This window comes from Arctopsyche grandis, chromosome 2 (assembly GCF_051622035.1).
Source record: "Arctopsyche grandis isolate Sample6627 chromosome 2, ASM5162203v2, whole genome shotgun sequence".
In the NCBI taxonomy this organism is placed as follows: domain Eukaryota; kingdom Metazoa; phylum Arthropoda; class Insecta; order Trichoptera; family Hydropsychidae; genus Arctopsyche; species Arctopsyche grandis.
This window is the reverse complement of record NC_135356.1, coordinates 11,176,646-11,198,688: the sequence shown is the minus strand read 5'-3', so window position 1 is coordinate 11,198,688 and position 22,043 is coordinate 11,176,646. Positions and strand designations below refer to the sequence as shown.

Below are 22,043 nucleotides of genomic sequence, written 5' to 3'. Positions count from 1 at the left end.
TACACCTGTTGAAATTTTCATCGGGTCTATCACTAGTGTATTATAAAATTCTTCTGTGCCTCAGTGGACACATCAAAAATTTGTACGAAAATGACGGGACGTTAAGCACATAAATAACGAGACGTATGGTCACCCTATCTATCTCTAACAAATATGGTCGGAAAATATTGAAATGCTCCACAAATCCGTTCCGTTTTTGGACTTTGATATAATTGTACAATTACAAATTTTGAAACAAAGTCTGATTCGAATTCGATGTTTTTGATGATTCATACTCGTATGTGTACATATGTATTGCACTCTATTTAGGCTCATTTCTAATGATGTTGTTCTTCAAAGCGTGCTTACATATATTGTAGATTCGCAAAGGTGTTGTGCGGAGAAATTTGCCCGGACAATATTCAGTCGGCAATGTCCCAGCATCGGTTGCGCTCGCTTCTGCAAAACTCGTTCCGTTTGCGAAACTTTTGTACACGAGTGTCCATAGTGTGTGTTGTGATTACTTAATTAAAAAGTGCTGAAAGTTTATATGAATTCCACATTATTCGTGTACATACATACATACATATATACATTATAGTACGCGTGCAAATAATTTTTGTGATTATTGACTGTTTGACGGTTGCAAATATGTAAAAATAAACAACAACGAATTATCGTGTGTTTTCAAGGTCAACAACCATCTTATTGTAGATATCCTTAATGTTTAGATTTTTTTTTAATTTCAATGGATAATGTTCGACTTGTCGAATTTCTATTTTCCGATTGATAATCTGAATTGTGACGTGACGTGCATGTTGATTTTTTTTTTATAAAATAAATCTGTGCATAATATGTTAAAATACATTAATATATTATCGATTGCGTCTTGACGTTATAATCTGTTGAACTTTTGATGATACATTTGCATTTCACGATTCGTACGACATCCATCCATACATACGTGTTTCTATAAAACACATATATGTAGAAATAGTTTCTTTTGTAAAACGCGTTTTCGATACTGATATTTTTTTTTAGCTCCTTATGTACCGCCCAAATTTTCCGAAAACTATGAGAGTGCGTATTTTTCGCAAAATAGCGGTAAAAATAGTAAATTTTGTAAATTAAACATAACTCCTAAACCTTTTTATCGATTAAATTGAAAATTGGAATACAGCTTCTTTATAGTTTTTTTTTGACCGAATAATTTCACCAGATCAGCGTTTCAAAAATAATGATGGTTAAATTTTGTATAATATATTTATTGTGTTATTCATTTTAATAGAAGATTTAATTTGAGAAGAATCTTATGCTAGAAAAAACCAGTCAATTTTGATATGTTCTGATTATTATTATTTTGGAAAATTATTGATAAATTTCTTGGAAAGTCAAGTCAAGCTTTAAACCATAGAAATATATATTTTTGAAATTTTATTTATCGATATTCTGGATAAAGATGCTGTTATGATATCTATGAATGGGAGATTGAAACTTAATCTTTAAAATAATAAAGACAAATTGTATGATGCTTGGAGGATATAAACACACGCTGTGTTGACGGACTTTAAATGAAATTTTATTTAAAAATTGTGTTAACGTTTGTGTTTACGGCCGTAATGAGTTAACATTACAAAAATTTTTATATTTTTCCGAAACCTGGTTTTGTGTGATGGATCTGAACTACATATGTGTGATATATGCGTATTTATATTTTGACTACTACTAATTAAATTCATAAAAAAATGTACGTTGTTGATTATTATACTTATAACATTGGTTTTTATATTGGTCAGAAAAGGTACTTCGAATTTGTCAATGTCAAAAATTACCTGTGTGGCTAGATTGTTTAAGCGAAATTATGTACTTCCAAATATACCGTGTTAAATGTGAAAATATGTGTGGCACTTGTGTTCCTTTATTATATGTATATGTATTATGCATTTGTTCAAAAAATAATTACATTCGTTTAATGAAACTCAAAAATATATTTCTATATATGTATGTACATACATACATACATATGTATTTTCATTTTTAACAAATATTTATTCTGTCTGGTGGTTCCAATTTATCATTTAAAAAAAACGTTAAGTCAAAAATTGGATGTTTTGAATTTGATAAGTCAAAACATGAATAATAATTTAGATCAAACTTGATTCAACAAAAAGTCGATTTTCTCAAAACAAGGATTTTTGACTTAAAGCTTTCCAGAAGAGATGGTCGATTTGACTTAAGCGGGAATCATTCTGTCTGATTTCCTTATTCCATTCGGTAAATTTGGAGTATATATTGTGACGTTAGTCTCGAAATACGGTATGAAATTGGCTAAATTGTACTAAATTTGACTAGCGTCACGATATTTCTATAAATCGGGGAATTTATTTTAGACATATAATATAATTTTAATAATTTGCAATACAATTTTTAAAATTTAAAAATAACATGACAGATAAGAAATAAAATAAAAGGACAATTATTGAAAAAAATTTTTATTAGTAGTTAAATACAATTAAAAATGATTAATTCTAGTTATTATCGTGTCAATCATGCAAGACTGACGAGCTTATTGGCTTTTGAGAAGATAAGAACATTTAATAGAATGCTTAACCGACTGGTATATGGTGATTTTAGTCGACTTTCAATCGACAATCTCCAATCTCGTTTCCGTCATTGGAACGTACACGCATAATTTTACCCGCCCACATAATTGTTCCGACAAATTGAAGAAAGGATGTGCAGCCTACTACTCTTAAGCATAATAACAAATAATATGCATTCGAAGCGACCGTCTTACGCACGCTGTGGCATTATTTGCCGGATCGAGTCAATACAAATAACAGAAAACGCGATCGTTTTGACCCACGGTAAGATCCAATGTTTTCTAAACACAGTATCCGTTTACGCGGTAACTGAAAATACATACATATAAGGGGTTTCACGCGTTCATTATTCTCATTATGTTATATTTTGCGCTGAAGTGTGCACGCGCGTTGCAAAAATTTCATTGTTTAATCTGCGCACGTCCGTTCGTGTTTTGATTTTTTTTTTAGTGTATGCACTCGAAACGAAAAGGTTAACGACTACTTTCCTATGTGGTTGATCGTTTTATCTCGGAACAATTTCACCATTCGCTCGTTTATTATTATTGTGTGTACGTACACGGGTACCTGTGTGGTGCGTCTTCGTGGATTTCAGCAAAATTGTATCCAATTTATGCGATTTCACTTTGAAGAAAAAAGTGCTTTTTCATTTTGTTTACCTTGGTACGTACTTTGACCCAATAAACGAAGGTACGTGTACTTCTTCGTCGAATAAATATGGATTGAAAGTGAAAAGCGACACCTGTTTGTTTTCATTTTATTTTTTTACCTCAAATCAGCTCCGGTCAGCTGTCAAAATAAATTGTTCATTTAATTGAAGAATGTACCCTGAATGTTTATTTTATTTACAGACCATAATCATTTATTTTATTTACATACCATATATATATATATATTATATAATATTTGCGGAGGACCAAAATATAATGAAATACATATTATATTAAATTTTTAATAAAGCACCACTGTAGAATTTTTTCATCAAGACATGGCAATATTAATAGAAATAGCCAAAATTATGAATGTCCTAGTCATAATAAAACAGTTTATTTCTTATGGAATATGATTATAAGCGCCGCAAGGGGATTTTTTCCCTGAAATATACCAATATTAGTGTAATTACATATGAAAAACTGCGGTGGCCGTCACTGCATCGAAAGTGACTTGAACGAGAGTCGAAGTAATAAACTTCAACAAATAAAACTTACTGTTTCAGTAAAAATGTTATGTTATGTTATTAATGGATACATTTGTGGAAGATGATTTATAATTTTAGTTGTTATTTTGTGTTATATGCAGTTTGCTATATAAATAAATAAATAAATTTGGTTCATCTATGTCATCGCTAGAGACACGTATTTTGGGCAGCTATATTTGCCAATTTTAGCATAATCATTTTGCATTTTAGCGTTTTAGGGCATTAAAAATATTCAATTTTAGCTTCTATTTTTATGAAGAGTTTAATCTTAAATAATAAAAATTTCGATGAATTTTAATAAAATTCCAAACTCTTCATATTTAATTTTTGTTGCTATCAATAATAGCAATATATCCGGCGTGGATTCACTTTTTATATTCTCTATAATTGTTTAAAAAAGTGCTGATAGCCTTCCAAACATTGAGCCTCTGTTAATACATTAAGAGGGCTGGACACCAACGCTTTGTCCATACAAACGTATTAGACTTCTCCCTTCCTCAATTATGGCACTAGAGAAATTATTATATGCTATGGATATCCATCATTGGGATGCATCTATCGTTTTATTTTTTTGATTAGTTATTTTTTATACGAGCTAGGAGCCGCCAAACATCTATAAAATCGCCTCTTTTTTACACCCACGAAAAGTGTCCAGCGTGCTTATTTAACGGTCGATTTAAAAAAAAAATACGCGCATAATTGCACAGAAAATATCTTTCTCATACCGATGATGATTTTTTTTTAAAAATTGGTCTAGTTTCGGAGGAGAAAATAGGAGAATACGAAACCTCGATTTTGTCGATTCACTCAATATATACATATATACATATATTGATATATTGTCGCATTCACTCAATATACATATATATCGAAGAAAGGAACGGCAACAAAATTAAGGTTTCGGGTGTACAGCCCTTTTAAACAATGGCAGGTTTCTAAAAAACAATCCGTTTATTTAACATTAATATTTGATTTTGTACCTGCCACAGATGGATTGAATAGTTTACTCAATGTTTGGAGGAATAGATTTGTCTCATTTAGTCTTGAGTGCGAGCCTAGTTTTAAGACGCTTTTTTGAGCAGCCTTTTGGATACACAGCTTTGTCTTCTTTTGTTTACAGTAGTAGACAAAAGCAGTTGCTTGATTTCAACAGGAAAAGCACCGTCTATGGTAAACTGCAAGCTCTGTTTTATCCCCTCAATTTCTTCACATAATAAATGGGCAAAGGAATAGGATGACCCTTCTAAATTGTCTATTAATTTTATAAATTTTATGCAAATTTCACTTTTGTTTGTTATTTTAGCATCTAGTTGCATATTTTACGAATTTAGCATCTATTCCGAATTTTAGCATCAATTAAGCATTAATATGGCCAAAATACGTGTCTCTAATAATAACTGACCTAAACCTTTTTTTAAACCATTATGACTTTTTAGATTTATTTTTTTCATTTTCCATATACACATAAGTAAATTTAGAATGAATTACTTTTTATTCAGGATAATAATTACCAGGCGGCGGGGATACTTTAACCCACAAAAAATGGTTCACTATTGTCCTATAAATCAAGAGAGCAAAAAAAAGGTTGAAAACTTTTTAGTGAACCATTTTTTGTGTGTTAATGCATCCTGGCCGCCTAAGTCTGATAATTACTAAAGAGCGGACCCAGAGCGCGCTGTTCATTGTTCACATGTTGTAAATGCATTGTTTAAGGTTTGCCGAACCTTTTTTACAAAGCATTTACAATAATGGAACAATAGACGGCGCGCTTCCGGTCCTACCTCTAATAATTACAACAATTAAGTAATCCGAAAGTTGCGCATGACAATGCCGCGTTGACAAAACTGCGTACGACAGTGCCGCGCCGACATGGTCGCCTAGGACAAAAGTGAATTCCTATTTATTATATTTCATATCCAAAAAAAATATATATACTTATAATTAGACATTGGAGTCACGTGGGCACAAAAAAAGGTTTTTGCAAGAAGCTAATTGGGCTTCAAACTTTTTAAAAGATTATAAAATAATTATATAAATTAAATAGCGTTTTGAAGAAAAATTGAAAATATTAATACAATATGATATTCTAACCATTTTAAATTTTCACCAACAACCTCGGTCGATCTTTTTTTTTTAATTCAATTTTGTATTTCCATTTTGCGCGGCATTGACGGGGTTGTTCTGAGCGGGTTTGTTGGTGCGGTATTGTCGTGCGCGGTTTTGTCGGGTCACCATGAAAAATATATGTAAACAATCAATGACAAGAAACCTACATATTTACATATGTATATACGAAGTGAGTTCAATAGTACCTCCTTTCCATATGCATTATTTATTTTTTGTCTGAATTTTGAGTTTAGATTTTGGTAAAATAAAATAACTAAGTATTGTAAATTTTAAAAAAATCGGTTAACTTAGTAAATTTATAAAAAATTAAATTGCAACTTCTAGAAGTATAAAAAATAAATACCGCATAGTATTTCCGTGCTGACTTTATTATGTGGGTATTCATATATGATGTATGCAGAATCATGTAGACGATGAAGAAGTAATAATCGTTCCACTTTGGAGCGATGCGATGGTCACCTCAGCATGCACATTAGAATCACTTTTTCATTCATTAGATGTGTTCGCGTGTAAACCAAATACATAAAGTGATTCAATCGCGATTCGCAGCATTCTCCTTATTACTTGCGTATTTTTTATTATTGTTTAATGCGACTTTTGAGAGTACATAAAATCTTGTATATGTGGTCGGCCGTTCACGGCTTTCGTCTCAAGTGTGTCAGGTACATGTCTCGATTGGGCCTATCATGGCAGTTTCGTTTTGTAATCGAAAAGGTTGCTCTCTAAATCTGCTAACCATGTGTAGCCTTGTGCCTCGTAAATTTCGAAAGCTGCGCCCAGAGGTCTACCTTATTATTATTGACTTTTTTTTTTACTTACTGTCTACCGAAGACAAAATATATGTTTAGAGGTGTATCGACGTTGACCTCGCGAACCAATGAACTTATTGTTACAATAAATATTTGATTCGTGTTTGTTTCGTTATCTCGGTATGTTGAGAAATCTTCGATTTGAATCTTCGCGAATAAGTCACGATAGCGATGAAGGAATCCGTTGTTTTTGTTTTGTTTTCAACTGATGAAGGGACAGTATAATAAACAATGGAGATGAACGACTGCTGAATGGGCGCCCCCTTCAACGGTAGAAATGCTGATCTGTTGTAACTTTTGCTATTGGGTGAATGCATTTTGCACCGGTGATCGAATTGTGGAGTGACTATCAAGCGTTTTGTTCAAAATCTTTTCATAAGAAGTTTTCTTGCATTTTAACCCGAAATTTACTGGATAAGTTCGCTAGTATGAAATAAAAGGCATTGAATGGTTACAGGGGAAAAGGGATTTTATTTTGTTTACATAAACATACATACATGTGTATATACCAGAAAGACCTAATATGTAAACAATTACAGACATCGATTAACAATTAAATTTTTATACAGTATCATAGTGACATCTATGGACAAATTCGACAATACATACATACTAATATTTCGATAATTACACATGTTTTACAGATTGGGTATTTAAACTCGAATTTTGCGTGAGACAGGAGCCATTTTTGTTGGAACCATTTCAAAAATGAAATCAGAAAAAATTTCCATCGTTGACCAAAGCGCACAAAATGGCAAAACGATCGGAAGTCTGTAGGAATAGATACTGAATCGATATCGAAGTGCAACATAGGATAGGCTTGTAAAAAATAGGCATACTTTCAATGGAAACGATCGACCTGGAGTCACATATATCCAAGGTCTGGCCAGCAACACTGAGCCAGGGAATGAACCCATGACCCCTCAGTTTAAAGTATTACACGCTAACCATCGTGAACTGTGTTATAGTAGTTGGCCACTTGGATTTAAAAATATATTGCTATCGTTTTGCAGTAAACAAGAGCGTCATTTTGGACACGCAAGATTCCCATTAACTTTATAATCAAACTATCATACTATAGACCGGATCAATTGCTGTGTACTCTCCCCACGTACATATAATATATAACATATTTAACGAACACGTAGGAGAAGGGGAGGGGGTAACGTTAAATTAAAATATTCATGTATTAACATGTATTAACTTTTGAATCGCAGTTTTAAAAGTATCAAATACATACATATATTTAGACATAAAACAGTAGCTTGGCCAAGGGAGTCGAGCGTACAAAAATAAATACTTCTTGTATGAGATATATCCATATTGAGGCTGGTTAAGACGGCTGCTTCAGAATTGTGTTTATTTACTATGTAATTGTGTACACGAAGTGTGTTAAAACATTACAATTAATTTTAACGCGCGTTTTGCTATTGTATTAGAGTGCGAATTCGGGTCAGATCACATACATGCATAGAACGCGTTATGGATTTTTGGTTTGTGCACTATCGTAATTTTGGTACGATCTCCACATACTAATTCTTCTTTTATTTTGGCCAATCGACTTTCTCTCGAGCGTGCGTCGTAAACAGTGAATTGTCATTTTTTTGTCTAGATTTTTACTTCATTTTGTAGTGTTTTAGACTACATAGTACCTCCAAACTCTGCCTATGTGTTTGTGTGTAAATACATATGTATTTCGCGTTATTATATGTAATTGGGAAGTGAACGCTTTGAAAAGAAAGTGATCGGTTTTTTTTCTGTATAATAAAGTACAATTTCGGAATATCGTTCTAGGTAATTTAATCTGCTATGGAAATCACGTTTGTATGTATTATAATATATTACAATATCTTGGTGTATAGAAATGTCAAACAAGAAATCTCTGTAGTGTTTCGTTAACGAACGTTAAACGGTCTTTTCCTCTTCAACTTATAATTATATCGATCATGCAATCAAGTCTCCGTGTGCCCTGATTTTGCATGCGCTTATCAATTCTATCTATTCTTATCTATATTGAAATCTAAATGCAGGAAACTATTTTTAATGTAGGTAAATATGGATCAAGTACCTTTCTCTCGTATTCTGTTCATGTATAATATTTACATATGTGATTCTTCTGACCAAAAATTACAAAAGCGTTCCAACTCTATATACTAGTGTACTTCAAAATGGTAGCTTTTTGCTGTGTCGGCATTTCATTTTTGGTGTATAGAATTTTAAGTAGAAAATATGGATCACGGATCTGTTTTATAAATGCATATGCGATTTGTCTTCATTTCAAAACATATATTTCACGTCTGAAATATTTGCATATAAAAGGAATAAATGCCTGTTGTATCATTTTTGTGTTTGATAAGTTTTTTTTTATTCAAATTATGATTCGTCTCTACATGTATAAATGCATAAATGCATATATAAAAATATTCAAATTTATCAACTTGTTTATTTGCATAGATGCTTTCTATAGTCGAAAATTCTCTTATAATGATTTATTATTACGTAAGTTTAAAACGAAAAATTTAACCAGCCCGTAACTATCAGATAGTTAATTTGACATCGAATCGTGTTGTGATTATACATATGTAATTACGATTATGCGAAATTTAATTTACATAATAATATGTGAAATTATTGTATATAAAATTTTATTTTATTTAATTTTTTAATTTTTTATGTATAATTGAAGATTATTGCTTATGGTAACTGTATATGTGTAAGACTTATATGTTATCATTGCTTTAAGATTAGCATTAGATGCTTTTATTGACTAAAACTTCATTTTTATTAGTTACGAGGTTTTTGATTTTGATTTTATGTACAATGGTGAATACGATATTATATGTACATACATACATGGTAGTTTCTAAATAAATGCAAAAATACAGTTGCGATTTAATTTATTGTTTATTTTGAATAATATTATGAATTGTAAACATCTTTGATTGTCCAAAAGAATAAAATTTATTCATTGACAATACGATTTTGTTTTTTTCATTGATACTTGGACATATGTATTTATGTAGATATTCAAACAATGTGTAGTTAGTAAATTATCATTAGTGTGATAGTCCCATTATTACTCATCTTTCACGAGTTTTGCTTTGTAATTTATTCATTCAATTAAATAAAAACACAAAGGCTGCTTTATTCAAGTGAAACAATTTAGATAACCTAATTTGTAATTTTACATATGTCAAACCCGTTACTGTGACGTTGAATATTCGGGCTGTTTTAGTAGATATACATATACTACATATGTATATCGATATATACAATAGATATAAAAAAGTCTCGTGCAAATGTTTCTTTAGATGATTTGTAGATTTTTACTTCGAACGATTCGTCGAACGGATGCGTCTAAAATAAATTACTCTTCACTCGCAAAATTTACATTTTGCACATTGTTGCATCGGAAAGGAAAACGTTTGTGGTCAGTCGTAAATAGACTCGCAGGGATTTTTTGAGCCCAAAAATATGGACTCGTAAGCAATCCATTGTCCTCCCAAAGGAATCGAACCGGAAGCGAAGGCGTCGCTCAGCCAGTCGAGCAAGTAAACGCAGAACTTTGTTCTGGGTCTCAAATTCACTAAATTTACTTAACAAGAGTACTTGGGTTTTGGTAAGGGTTCGTTTAATCCAGTGATTCCCAAAGTGGCCACTACTTGCCCCCCAGGGGGCGTTGGAGCAATCATGGGGGGCGGTCTCAGGCTTGGGCGCATTTTGGGGCTGCTGGAATGATCCAGTAGGGAGGAGAGCTATGAAAAACGATAGGAAAATTATGAAAAACCGTTTGTTTTTGTTCATCATTACATCAGTTGCACAATATAATATTATATATAGCTAAAATCATTTTTTTCTTAATAATATGTTGTCAGTAGCTATTGATGATGCTCCATTGATGATAGGGTCCTACAGGGGGTTTATGTTTATGGATGACTACATACATAGGTCGTTACATTATATGATTCAAGCAATCAACAAAATCATAATTAATTGAATGAGAGATTATTTGGAAAAGCTTCGTATTTAAAATGATGAAGAATTCGATCGCTTGCTGCTTCATTCCGAAGTTCGTTGGCTATCAAAAGATATCGGTTTTATGAACTGTCTGGGTCTATGCTGGCGTTTTTAAGAAACAAAGATGATGCATTACGAACTAACTATATTGATTCCCAAAATGTAATTGCCTATTTGAGAGACTTACACATGTACATATATAACAAAATTACCAATATGGCAAAGTATGAAAACGATCGGATAAGAGATAAGAGATATAAAAAAGACGTCTTAATGTGAAACGTCTTAATATTAATCAAGTCTGAAACTCCAAAAACAAAAACCGTTATGTCTGTGCTCACGGCAAAACTGATTTTGTACATATTAAGTTTGGTAATTGGATTATAACGCACATTGCGATCGCACAAAAGACATTTTTTGCCATGCGCGCATGCGCAGAAGGCTTTGCGCCTGTCGCAGATATAGTACCTGCAAATAGCCAATAATTCGCAGATATAGTACCTGCAAATAGCCAATAATTTGCAGGTATAGTACCTGCAAATAGCCAAAACCATTAAAAAAAGAAAACAATACCTGAAAATAGCTAATCGCGACAATACAATGTTTCTGACCAAAGTGGAGCCTAACATTAAATTGCGGTGCGCTCCGTTCTACCAACTTGCAATATCTCGAGACTCGTTTTCTCAACTTTTCGTCTGCCTTCAAACACGAGTTTGTATATTGTATACAAAAATGTTTTTTTTTTTTTTGTATACATGTTTGGATTTACAATATGATCTTTAATATACGAGACATATTGTGATATTTATCTTTAAACCTCCACTCACGAGAGTAGCATCCAATCAAACGCATAAAAATTAAATCATATTGTGAACCTACAAATTACAAAAAATGCATCGTCTTGCCAATCGACGTATACTAATATATTGTAGGATACAGGTTCAATTATAAATATATTAAAAATAGACACTGCATCTACATATTTGTTTGTTCTCTTAAATAAGGTCGATTTATAATAATACTTTTATCTAAAAAGAGGGCGCTGGGCTAAATAAGTTTGTGAACCTCTGGTCTAATCGTTCAGAATCCTACATATGTATGTATAGATTGATTAAATGTGACAATAACAGTAAGCTGACGGAGCTAGTGATGTGATGGATGAATTGAGTCTATCAAAAACTACCTTTCTAAGTACAGGATGATCAAACACCATCGTAGGACCAGCCGACTGAAAAAGGAGTCCAATGTGGAGTGTAAACTGTGGAGGTATGTGTCTTTTGAAAAAAAAACTTTGTATCAGTTTACATATTTTTTCTCGACTATTGTACATATGTACGTGTTACACTTAGCGATTATCTCATATTTATTTCGTCGTCTCGTCGTACTGCAGGATAACGTCATCATCTTCCCTTCAGTTCGAAATTGATGCTGATTGGATCATTCAAGTAGTTCGTACGGTGTGGTCGTTTCGCTCGTTGGGCTGTGACCCATTATTGTGACGTTGCGTTGTTAAGATCAAATACATTATATTATTATATAATCAATAGACATTATTTTTATTGCCATTACGTCCATCTACCAATGGTCAGGATTAACTCTTTCCGTTCATTCCGGTCGTCTTCATTAAAACTCCCCCCCCATCCCTCCCTCAATTACGTCACTCGGAGGGGTGCACCTCACGGAATCGAATGTGAAATGCACGAAAAACCAAATATCGGAAGGCAAAGATCGAAAATCGAAAGATCTTAAGTCGAAAGATCAAAAAAAAGGGTGCATTGTAAACGGTACATACTCACTTAATTTGCGCGAGCAGGATACAACAGGAACAAGAGGAACAGGCTTTTCCTCCCGTAAGAATGTGCGCGCGTAGAATACGGGAGGAAAAGTATGTTCCTCTTGTTCCTTTTGTATCCTGCACGTGAAAATTAAGTGAGTATGTACCGTTTACCATGCACCCTTTTTTTATCTTTCGACTTAAGATCTTTCGATTTTCGATCTTTGCCTTCCGATATTTGGTTTTTCGTGCATCTCACATTCGATCCCGTGGGGTAGACCCCACTCGGAGATGCTTCCGTAATCTGGTCTATCCATGTCATTTGAAGTCCTCGTATACCAGACACACATTCAAACTTCAATAGCCTTTTCAGATGCGATTCTATAAGTCTTACAAATTGTATGTCAAAGAATCGAGGAATCCATCTCAACTACATATGTATGTATGTAAATATGTATTATATGTACTATTTAGACAGAAACATTTAAGTCCTTAATGTTGATTTATAGAGTATTTACAATTTGAATGAAATAATAATTACACCAAGCAACAACAAAAAATGACCAGACCGGAGACTAATCAATCAGTTCAGTGAGTCACGCTGAATTTAATGATTTAATGACAATGATTTTTGTTGGTTTCCTCTCGTTTATGAGATATGAGCGTTTAAAAAATGCGCAATTTTTACAGATTTTAGGCTATTGCAATCTTCAACTCAAAATCTAGTATTGCTGTGCCAAAAGTGAACATTGAAATCAATGTTCGGATGTTTTTTTCTATTGATTGTGGTTTTTGTTCCTTTAAAATACTTATAATTAATTATCTAGCGCAAATCATCTACCTCTCGAATTAGTACGTTCAAATAAAAAAATATAGAGATTGAAAACCAATCTTTGTAAACATAGTAAGATATAAAATTGGCCCAATGGATACATAATAATTCTCAAGAAAAAAAAACATATGTTTCGACTTAAATTTCGCTAGATAATTAATTATACGTGTATTGAAGCAATAAAAAAATAACAATCAATATAAAAAAAATTGCGCATACTATTGATTGCAATACTCACATTTGGCACAGCAATACTAGGTTTTGAGTTAAAAACTGCAAAAGCTTAAAATCTGTAAAAATTGCACATTTTTTAAACGCTCATATATCTTAAACAAGATCCAGTCAACAAAAATTATTGACATATTCGAATTCAGTGGGTCAAAGTTAGTAAAGATTGATTAGTCCCCATTCCGGTAAGTAAAAAATGTGGTTTTTTGTTGCTCAGTGCGAATATTATACGTGCTTATATTCGCCTATGAAATCGGATGTATTTAAGATTTAGCCTTGCATAATAAGTTTTTTTGCATTAAATAGTAAAATAATATACATACATACATAGCTATCGTACGATAGCGATGTTATTTTACATTATTTTCTTAGTTAAATGAATAAGTAGAACGAGTGCGAAAATTTCAAACGAATATATAATTAAATATCCGGTGCGTTCGATTGTTATCTTTTCATTCCACTAGCTCTGTCTCGTTACGCTTATAAACGTTTTAAATGTTTTAATAAATTTTGAAATTTACGAATATCAAATATGAAAATTAACGAACTGTAAAGTGTAACTGACTTACCACCACATATTATACTTTTTCTAATTCTAATTTTTCTTTTACATATTTATCCTTCTCATAGCATTACAAAAATAAATCAGGTACAGTTCATTTTGGACGATGGTGGCTTCGATTTCTAGAATAGAATGATTTTTTATGTATCAACCAGTCTGTATATTTATATTGTAGAAACCACATGGTTTTACGAGGAAAATATTTTAGGAAAGTCTTAGACGTTAACATGTTAAATTTTAATTATAAACTTTAAAATTGTCTTTTGTTTTCAATTTTAGTTGAAAAATTTAAATATTGTTTTGTTTTTTTTTTTGTGAAATTCAGCTGATTTATTACAAGGCTTTTTTGTTCAATTGGAAAGTGTCATTGCCTGATTTCATCTTTATCCTGCGCTAAGAAATCAAACCGATTTAATTAATTTATTAATGGTTCTGATGACATTGTTATTTGTATTATAATAATAATACTAAATTTAGTATAATAAGCTAAATTTACTGTGACTTATTCATTAGAATGTTTTCGGATTTAGTATTTATGTATATAAAAAGGTAGTTAACTATATGAAACTACCTTTTTTTTTTTGGACAATTTTCAAACAGATTCGTTCTGATTTTCACTTGTTTCGTATCGTAGAAAAAGAAAGTAGAGTCTGTCGTAAATTATTTAAATGGCGTTTGACGAAGATTTGGCACGCCTTTGTTCAAATATCGGCGAAATTTGAGAAAGCAGTTAGTCAGTGCGTTTATGTGTGTGCTGTGTATGTTTTATATGTAGTGTTGTCGGCAATTTTGCATCTTGTAAATCTTATAGTTTACCCGATTCGCGAGTCCTCTCAAATCAGAAATTGATCAATACAATAATAGTGTTAATTCGGTGACGATGACGATAGGAAGTCAGACATGTCGTTTGAAAGCGAGAATGACCCAGAAAAAGCGAGCTGGTTCGAACACACGAACAAATCGGATAATTCGAATACGCGTTTATTGGGACGTACCGAGACCTGTATGTGTGTTACAGGGAAAAAGCGTAATATTGTGTTATCTAACGAGATCGTGCTCGAGAAATTCGACCTCAAATTACTTTACTCAAAGTAATTCAACAACGTACGAAACTTCGCTTAAGATGCACCAAACAATACGAGTGTGCATAATGACGATGTTCAATATGCAATAGAGACAAAATGTACGACGATGTAATATCAGTGACGGCATAATACGACGATAGTTTTCGTTTTAATTAATGAAGCAATGCAGGGAAACTTAGCACGAGACAATCTTTTAAGGGACTCAGGTTTTAGTTCAGTAAAAATCGAATTGATTATTTTATTTTTTTATTTTATTTATTTTATTAATTGAAAAATCAACAGACAGGATGTACATAGATATGTATAAAAAAACAAATAGTAAATAAATAATATATGTAACATCGGAGTCCAATAACAGATTTTTACAAAAATGAAAAAGATAAATATATAGATATAAGATAAATATATATTATTGCAATTTGTTCGACAAATATTCATATTCAACAACAATCTGTCTAAAATGATATATTTTTATTTTAAACTATGCCTTGTGTGTTTTCAAGCGGATTGATACTATATAAGTAGAGACACGTATTTTGGACATTTTGCTATTAATGCTTAATTGGTGCCAAAATTCGGAATAGATGCTAATAGATGCGTAATTCATAAAATATGCAAATAGTTGTTAAAATAACAAAAAAAAGTGAAAAATTTATAAAATTAATAGACAATTTAGAAGGGTCTTCCAATCCTATCGCATTTTTTTAAACGCTCATATCTCGTAAACGATCACTAACCAACAAAAATCATTATCATATTCGAATTCAGTGGGTCAAACTTAGTAAAGATTGGTTAGTCTCCGCTCTGGTAACTCAAAAACGTGATTTTTTGTTGCTCAGTCTAATTATACAATTATTCCCAAATTACGATAAATCCATACTTTAGATAAGGTAATTAATAACCTAAAATAAAATCTATTTTATCTACGCATGAATTTTTACAACATCTAACATATACTTGCATACATTGTATGTATGTACATAAATAAATACCAAAATAAAATAAAGCATAATTAATTTTAACTAGATTAGTAAGTTCACTCATACAAACAATCACAGCTGATTGGATTTCATTGATGGATTAAACTCCAATACATTGGTCCATTATACTCAAAGAAGTATTGAACGATGTATGCTTGGCACCTCGAAGAGATATAGTAAACAGAATACGCAAGTTAGAAGTATGACAAAGGCAATCGAATTATAATGGCAACGGGCGGGTCATGCAGCTAGCAGAAAGCACGATAGATGGACGAAAGAAGTGCTCGAATGTAATGGTTGGCGATTAGTAATGGTTAGAGACACGTATTTTGGACATTTTGCCATAAATGCTCAATATATGCTAAAATAACAAACAAAAGTGAAATTTGCATATAATTTATAAAATTAATAGACAAGTTAGAAGGGTAGAAGCACTTTTTTAGACTATTAATAGAGAATATAAAAAGTGAATCCACGCCGGATATATTGCTATTATTGATGGCAACAAAAATTAAATATGAAGAGTTTGGTTGTGCAGCTCTAAAATCCATTTGATATCCCGTCAATAGTGTGGATGCTGAAATCTATTTTAGTAAATACAAAATAATTGTTACCGATCGTCGCACGAATCTCAAAAAAGAATATGTAGAAATATGCTCCATGTTGAGTTTTAATAAATTTTAATTGGTATTATATTTTTATATTCATATTTTATATCTTTGTATTTTTATATAAATGTTTGAGATGAACATTTTTAATGCCCTAAAACGCTAAAATGCTAAAATTGACAAAAATAGATACGTGTCTCTAGCGATGACATAGATGAACCTAAGTACAAAAATAAATTGAATAGTTATCCATACAAATTGTGACAAAAAGCAAATTAACATAAGAACTAACAAATTTATTTATTTATTTATATAGCAAACTGCTAATGCATGTAACACAAAATAACAACTAAAATTATAAATCAAATACGCGTTTCTAGTACTGATATTCATTAACATAAAAATTGGACGTCGTTTCAAAATTACCCATATATTGCGCCATCTGCATCAATTATAAAATATTGCCTTAATGTACAATAGTTAAATATATATCATCATCATCAGCCCATCCACTGCTGGATAAAAGCATTTCCAACACGCATGAAGAGTTTGGTTGTGCAGCTCTAAAATCTATTTAGTGTCCCGTCAATAGTGTGGATGCTGAAAGGTATTTTAGTTAATACAATATAATTGTTACCGATCGTCGCACGAATCTCAAAAAAGAATCTGTAGAAATATGCTCCATGTTGAGTTTTAATAAATTTTAATATTCATATTTTTTGTCTTTGTATTTTTATATTCATGTTTTTATTATTGTAATTATAATTCCAAAACATTTTTTAATTTTTCTATTATTTTTTAATTGTTGTGTTGTCTTTAGATTGTAAATATGTATGTATATAAATTTTATTAAAATTCATTGCAATTTTTTATTATTTAAAATTAAACTCTTCATAAAAATAGATGCTAAAATTGAACATTTTTAAAGCCCTAAAACGCTAAAATGCAAAATGAAAATGCTAAAATTGACAAAAATAGATCCAAAATACGTGTTTCTAAATATAAGTTAGTAGCGGATCAAACAATGTAATTCAGTTAACATGGTTTGTAATCTCAAAGTCGAAAGTAAATCTATTTGAAGAGCCAGATTTATTTACTGTTACGAATGTGAGCGAAACTATTCAATATGATTATTGGTCCTATACATGGTTTATCTATCACGTAAATTGAGGGATGGGTGTATTCAATTTCGAGCTAATTGCTTCATCACAGGGAATATTTTGTGGGCATTGAAATGTTTTTCTAGAGGTTTCATGTTGCCTTCTCCATAAGAGGAAAGCATAACTAGTGGTAAAATAATAAAAAAAACACGTGGGTTAGATAAGATCGGAAAGTTCCTACTTTGATAAAATTAAAATTTTATTTAGAAATTGCACATGGACGTAGTTTTGCTTAATGAAACCAAGTTATAAAATTAACAACTTCACAAATTTGTTAATAGTGGACAGTCAGTGCCGGTTTCAGGGGGAAGCTGGGTCGGGCGGCGCCCGAGGGCGCCAAATAAGTTAGGGCGCCACTCGATGCGTCAAAGGCACTTTAAATTTTAAAATTAGAGCGAGGGCGCCTTTCGGTGTAAGGCCGGCACTGTGGGCAGTATATAGTGTAATCGTTTGGTTTTATACTATTAAAAAAAGGATTTATGAACTTGCATATTAAAAAAAGTGTGGGTTTATTCCATTAGACAAAATTACATTTGTATAATAATAATTTAAACTGAAGTGAAATATGAATAAAACAGCTGCTATGCTCAAAATTTCTCTATCATGAGCTGTACCGATTGAACTATCGATATTTGCATAGAGATTATGAATTTTTAAATATTTCCGAACGATAATTTGTTGTTTTTTCCAGATGTATGAGTGATTTGGACAGCACAGGATCGGCAACAGCCGTTGAGAGTGCCTTAGAAAGGTTGAGGCAGCGCCGCGGAGAATTAGATGAGCTATGGGCAGCTCGGAAACTTCGCTTAGATTTATGTTTACGTTTGAGAATATTTGAGAGAGATGCTCTCGAGGTAATTAATTATTGCAGATTTTTCATTTTAGATTTTTTTTATATTTCAATAAATATTATATTGAAATTTTTCATTTATTTATAGGTGTCGTCTCAGTTGGAAATGTGGGCTGAAGAACTTCAGCATAGCGAACTCACTAGAGATATGCAACAGGCTGAGCAATTGCTATCGCTTCACAATGAAAGTGTTACTCAAATGCAAAATACAACATATCAGGTAAGTTGCACACTCTTTTGTGCCATGTGTGTGTGTTTGATAACAGTTTATGTATTTTAATTGTAACGGTTAATATTTCAGGTGCTACAACAAGGTCAGGATTTGGCCGGCGTGCTTGAGTCTTCTGGAGTTTGTGTCATGGCAGATTCGCAATATAATGCTCAAACTAGGGTTCAGGTGCTTTTAGAGTTTCTGCACGAGAGGGAAGTAGATTTGGAAGATTTAGCCGAAATGAAGCGTGTTAAATTGGAACAATGTGTACAATTAGGTATATACTTTTAAATTCAATTTTGTTTATGATACATGGTTAAATAAAATATGACTAATAAAGCATGGTGTTTCGCTATACAATGCTATACACATTGGCTGTTCGAGTATACACAAAACCTCTAAGCAAATGATAAGATTGTCCCCAAAAACAAAGAACGCCATTGGCTATACATTTATTTTGGCCAGGAACAGCAATTCAGTTTTACTTACTGCTAGTTTTTCTTCTTGATAGGAAGTGTTCTTCGTATATGAACACTTCCCCAACAACCTTTAAAGTAAAAATGTTTTTATAGTGATATTTATTCATATAAATACATAGACATATTATATGTATATTTTTTAATACCTTCAAAGCTATTGATTGTTTAGAGATTCGAAATACATTCCAAGCTTTTATCGCGAATATTAACTACAGATTTATCAATGATTGTTTTTGTTAATTTTAGGACAATTTCAAAACGACGCCCAACAGGTTATTTGTTGGATTCGAAATAGTGAGGCTATGCTAGCAGCTTCTTTCACTGTGCCCGCTGCTTTGTCCGATGCTGAACGATTGAGGCGGGAGCATGACCAGTTTCAGGTTGCTGTAGAGAGAACGCACGCTAGTGCTGTGCAAGTCAAGTACAGAGCTGATGCTCTCGTCACGGCCAATCATTATGACCCCCAGACAATAAGGTATGTTGCTTAAACTTAATTGTTTGTGTTGTTTTTTTCAAATTTATCTATATGTAATATGTGTATGGTTTTTTCCACAGAGATATTTCCGAAGAAGTTACCAAACGGTGGCAACAGTTGGTAACGTTAGCGGAAGAACGTCACAAACTTGTCACTGCAAGCCTTAATTTTTACAAAACAGCAGAGCAAGTTTGTTCCGTGCTAGATTCGTTAGAGCGGGAGTATAGAAGAGACGAGGATTGGTGTGGAGGTGCATCTGCACCGGGTGATGTTTCGAAATCGCCTCCGACCGACAAAGCTTCACAGGTATATTGAATAAGAAATGTGGGATATTTATCATTGCATTGAACAAAAATTTAATATGAAACATTTCAGGTTTCTCAATTGATTGGAAAGCATCAAGAACAAAAAGAAGCTTTCCTAAAAGCTTGCACATTGGCAAGAAGGACTGCCGAAACGTTCCTTAAGTATGCTGCGAGGAGTGCAAGAGCATGCTCTCGTGCACCGTCGGCAACTCCACCATCATACGACGCCCATGTACGCTCCATATTAGACGCCCTATTAGCCCAAGAAAACAACGTAAGACTATTTTCATTGTCATTTTCTGTACATGCTTTTTCTGATTTTTTTATATCAAATTTCTGTGAAATTGTGTTTAGGTTCTCGAGCATTGGACAACGCGTAAGAAACGTCTCGATCACTGTCAGCAATTCGTTCTGTTTGAGAGGTCGGCTCGTCAGGCCATCGAGTGGATTCAGGACAACGGCGAGAAGTATCTAGCTGCGAGACGAGCGAGTTCTGTTGCAGCTGTAGCAAGTGCTTCGCATGTGACCAGCTCAGAGGTGACTTCTCCCCCGCCGGATGGCGAAAGGCTCGTTAGGGAGCAGGCAGAGTTCCGTGGCACGGCTAGGGAGAGTAAGGAAAGAGTGAAACTCTTGACGCAGTTAGCTGACGGGCTCGTTGACAAAGGGCATGCACACGCAGCACATATAAAACAATGGGTTGCTGCTGTCGATTCCAAGTATGTTAAATAACTTAAGATATTGTTCGAACTTTGCTAATTCAGTTACCCAATATATGTATGTATGTATGTACATACAATTAAATAATCCGATAACTAAAGGCTTCAAATATTTCTAAAAACTTAGCGTAAGAATAAATGCGAAATAATATTAGGTTCGAATTAGTGAAGTTTCACTTGTGTTTTGTTTTGTATCTTGAACTGTCTATTAAATGTTTTTACATATATATTTTTTTATAGATATAAAGAATTTAGCAATAGTATGGAGCTATACCGTGCTCAATTGGGGGCGGGTTCGTCTTCGCATGAAGGTAGTGCTACATCGGTTGGATCAAGCTCATCTGGAATTGGATCCAATGAAGGAACCATCATTGCTTCGTCCAGTGAATGTTCTTCTGATCTACCGTTAGATTCTAGACTTGCAACACATCCGACGAAAGAATTGAACGAAGAAAAACGTAGAAGCGCTAGAAGAAAAGAGTGCGTACATTTTCATATAATTATAAAATTAAAATATTAATATCCCAATTTTCTAATCATTTTCATTTCATGTTTTAAGGTTCATCATGGCGGAACTGTTGCAAACTGAGAGAACTTATGTGAAGGATTTAGAAACTTGCATTAAATCTTTTCTTCACGAGATGAAATCAAATCCGGCGAATGTGCCCCCTGCGATAAGTGGCAAAGAAGACATTATTTTTGGAAACATCGAGGAAATATACAGGTTCCATAATCACATATTCCTCAAAGAGCTCGAAAAGTATGAGACAATGCCGGAAGACGTTGGCCACTGTTTTGTCACGTGGGCTCAAAAGTTCGACATGTACGTGTTTTATTGCAAAAACAAACCAGATTCGAATAATCTTTTAGTGCAACACGCAGGAACTTATTTTGAAGATTTACAACACAAGCACAAGGTGAGCAATAGTGTCATCATTGAAGCCTATCAAAATTTTATTATAACAATGAATATATGCATTTTATTGACAACAATGTATTGCCTTTTTCTGTTTTAATGTTTATGTGTATAATATAACATATAAGA

The 22,043-nt window shown here is 32.7% G+C and overlaps 1 protein-coding gene across 1 annotated transcript in view; it reads left to right on the top strand.

The window, feature by feature from the left end:
* Window positions 1-22,043, top strand: part of trio (trio Rho guanine nucleotide exchange factor) — a 246,535-nt gene that overhangs the window by 80,290 nt on the left and 144,202 nt on the right. Inside the window, exons 14-22 of the mRNA XM_077445260.1 lie at window positions 18,654-18,816; window positions 18,901-19,032; window positions 19,114-19,300; window positions 19,749-19,977; window positions 20,058-20,283; window positions 20,353-20,556; window positions 20,637-20,998; window positions 21,239-21,478; window positions 21,558-21,915. Of these exons, the coding sequence (XP_077301386.1) occupies window positions 18,654-18,816; window positions 18,901-19,032; window positions 19,114-19,300; window positions 19,749-19,977; window positions 20,058-20,283; window positions 20,353-20,556; window positions 20,637-20,998; window positions 21,239-21,478; window positions 21,558-21,915 (2,101 nt within the window). The remainder of the gene's footprint in view (window positions 1-18,653; window positions 18,817-18,900; window positions 19,033-19,113; window positions 19,301-19,748; window positions 19,978-20,057; window positions 20,284-20,352; window positions 20,557-20,636; window positions 20,999-21,238; window positions 21,479-21,557; window positions 21,916-22,043) is intronic.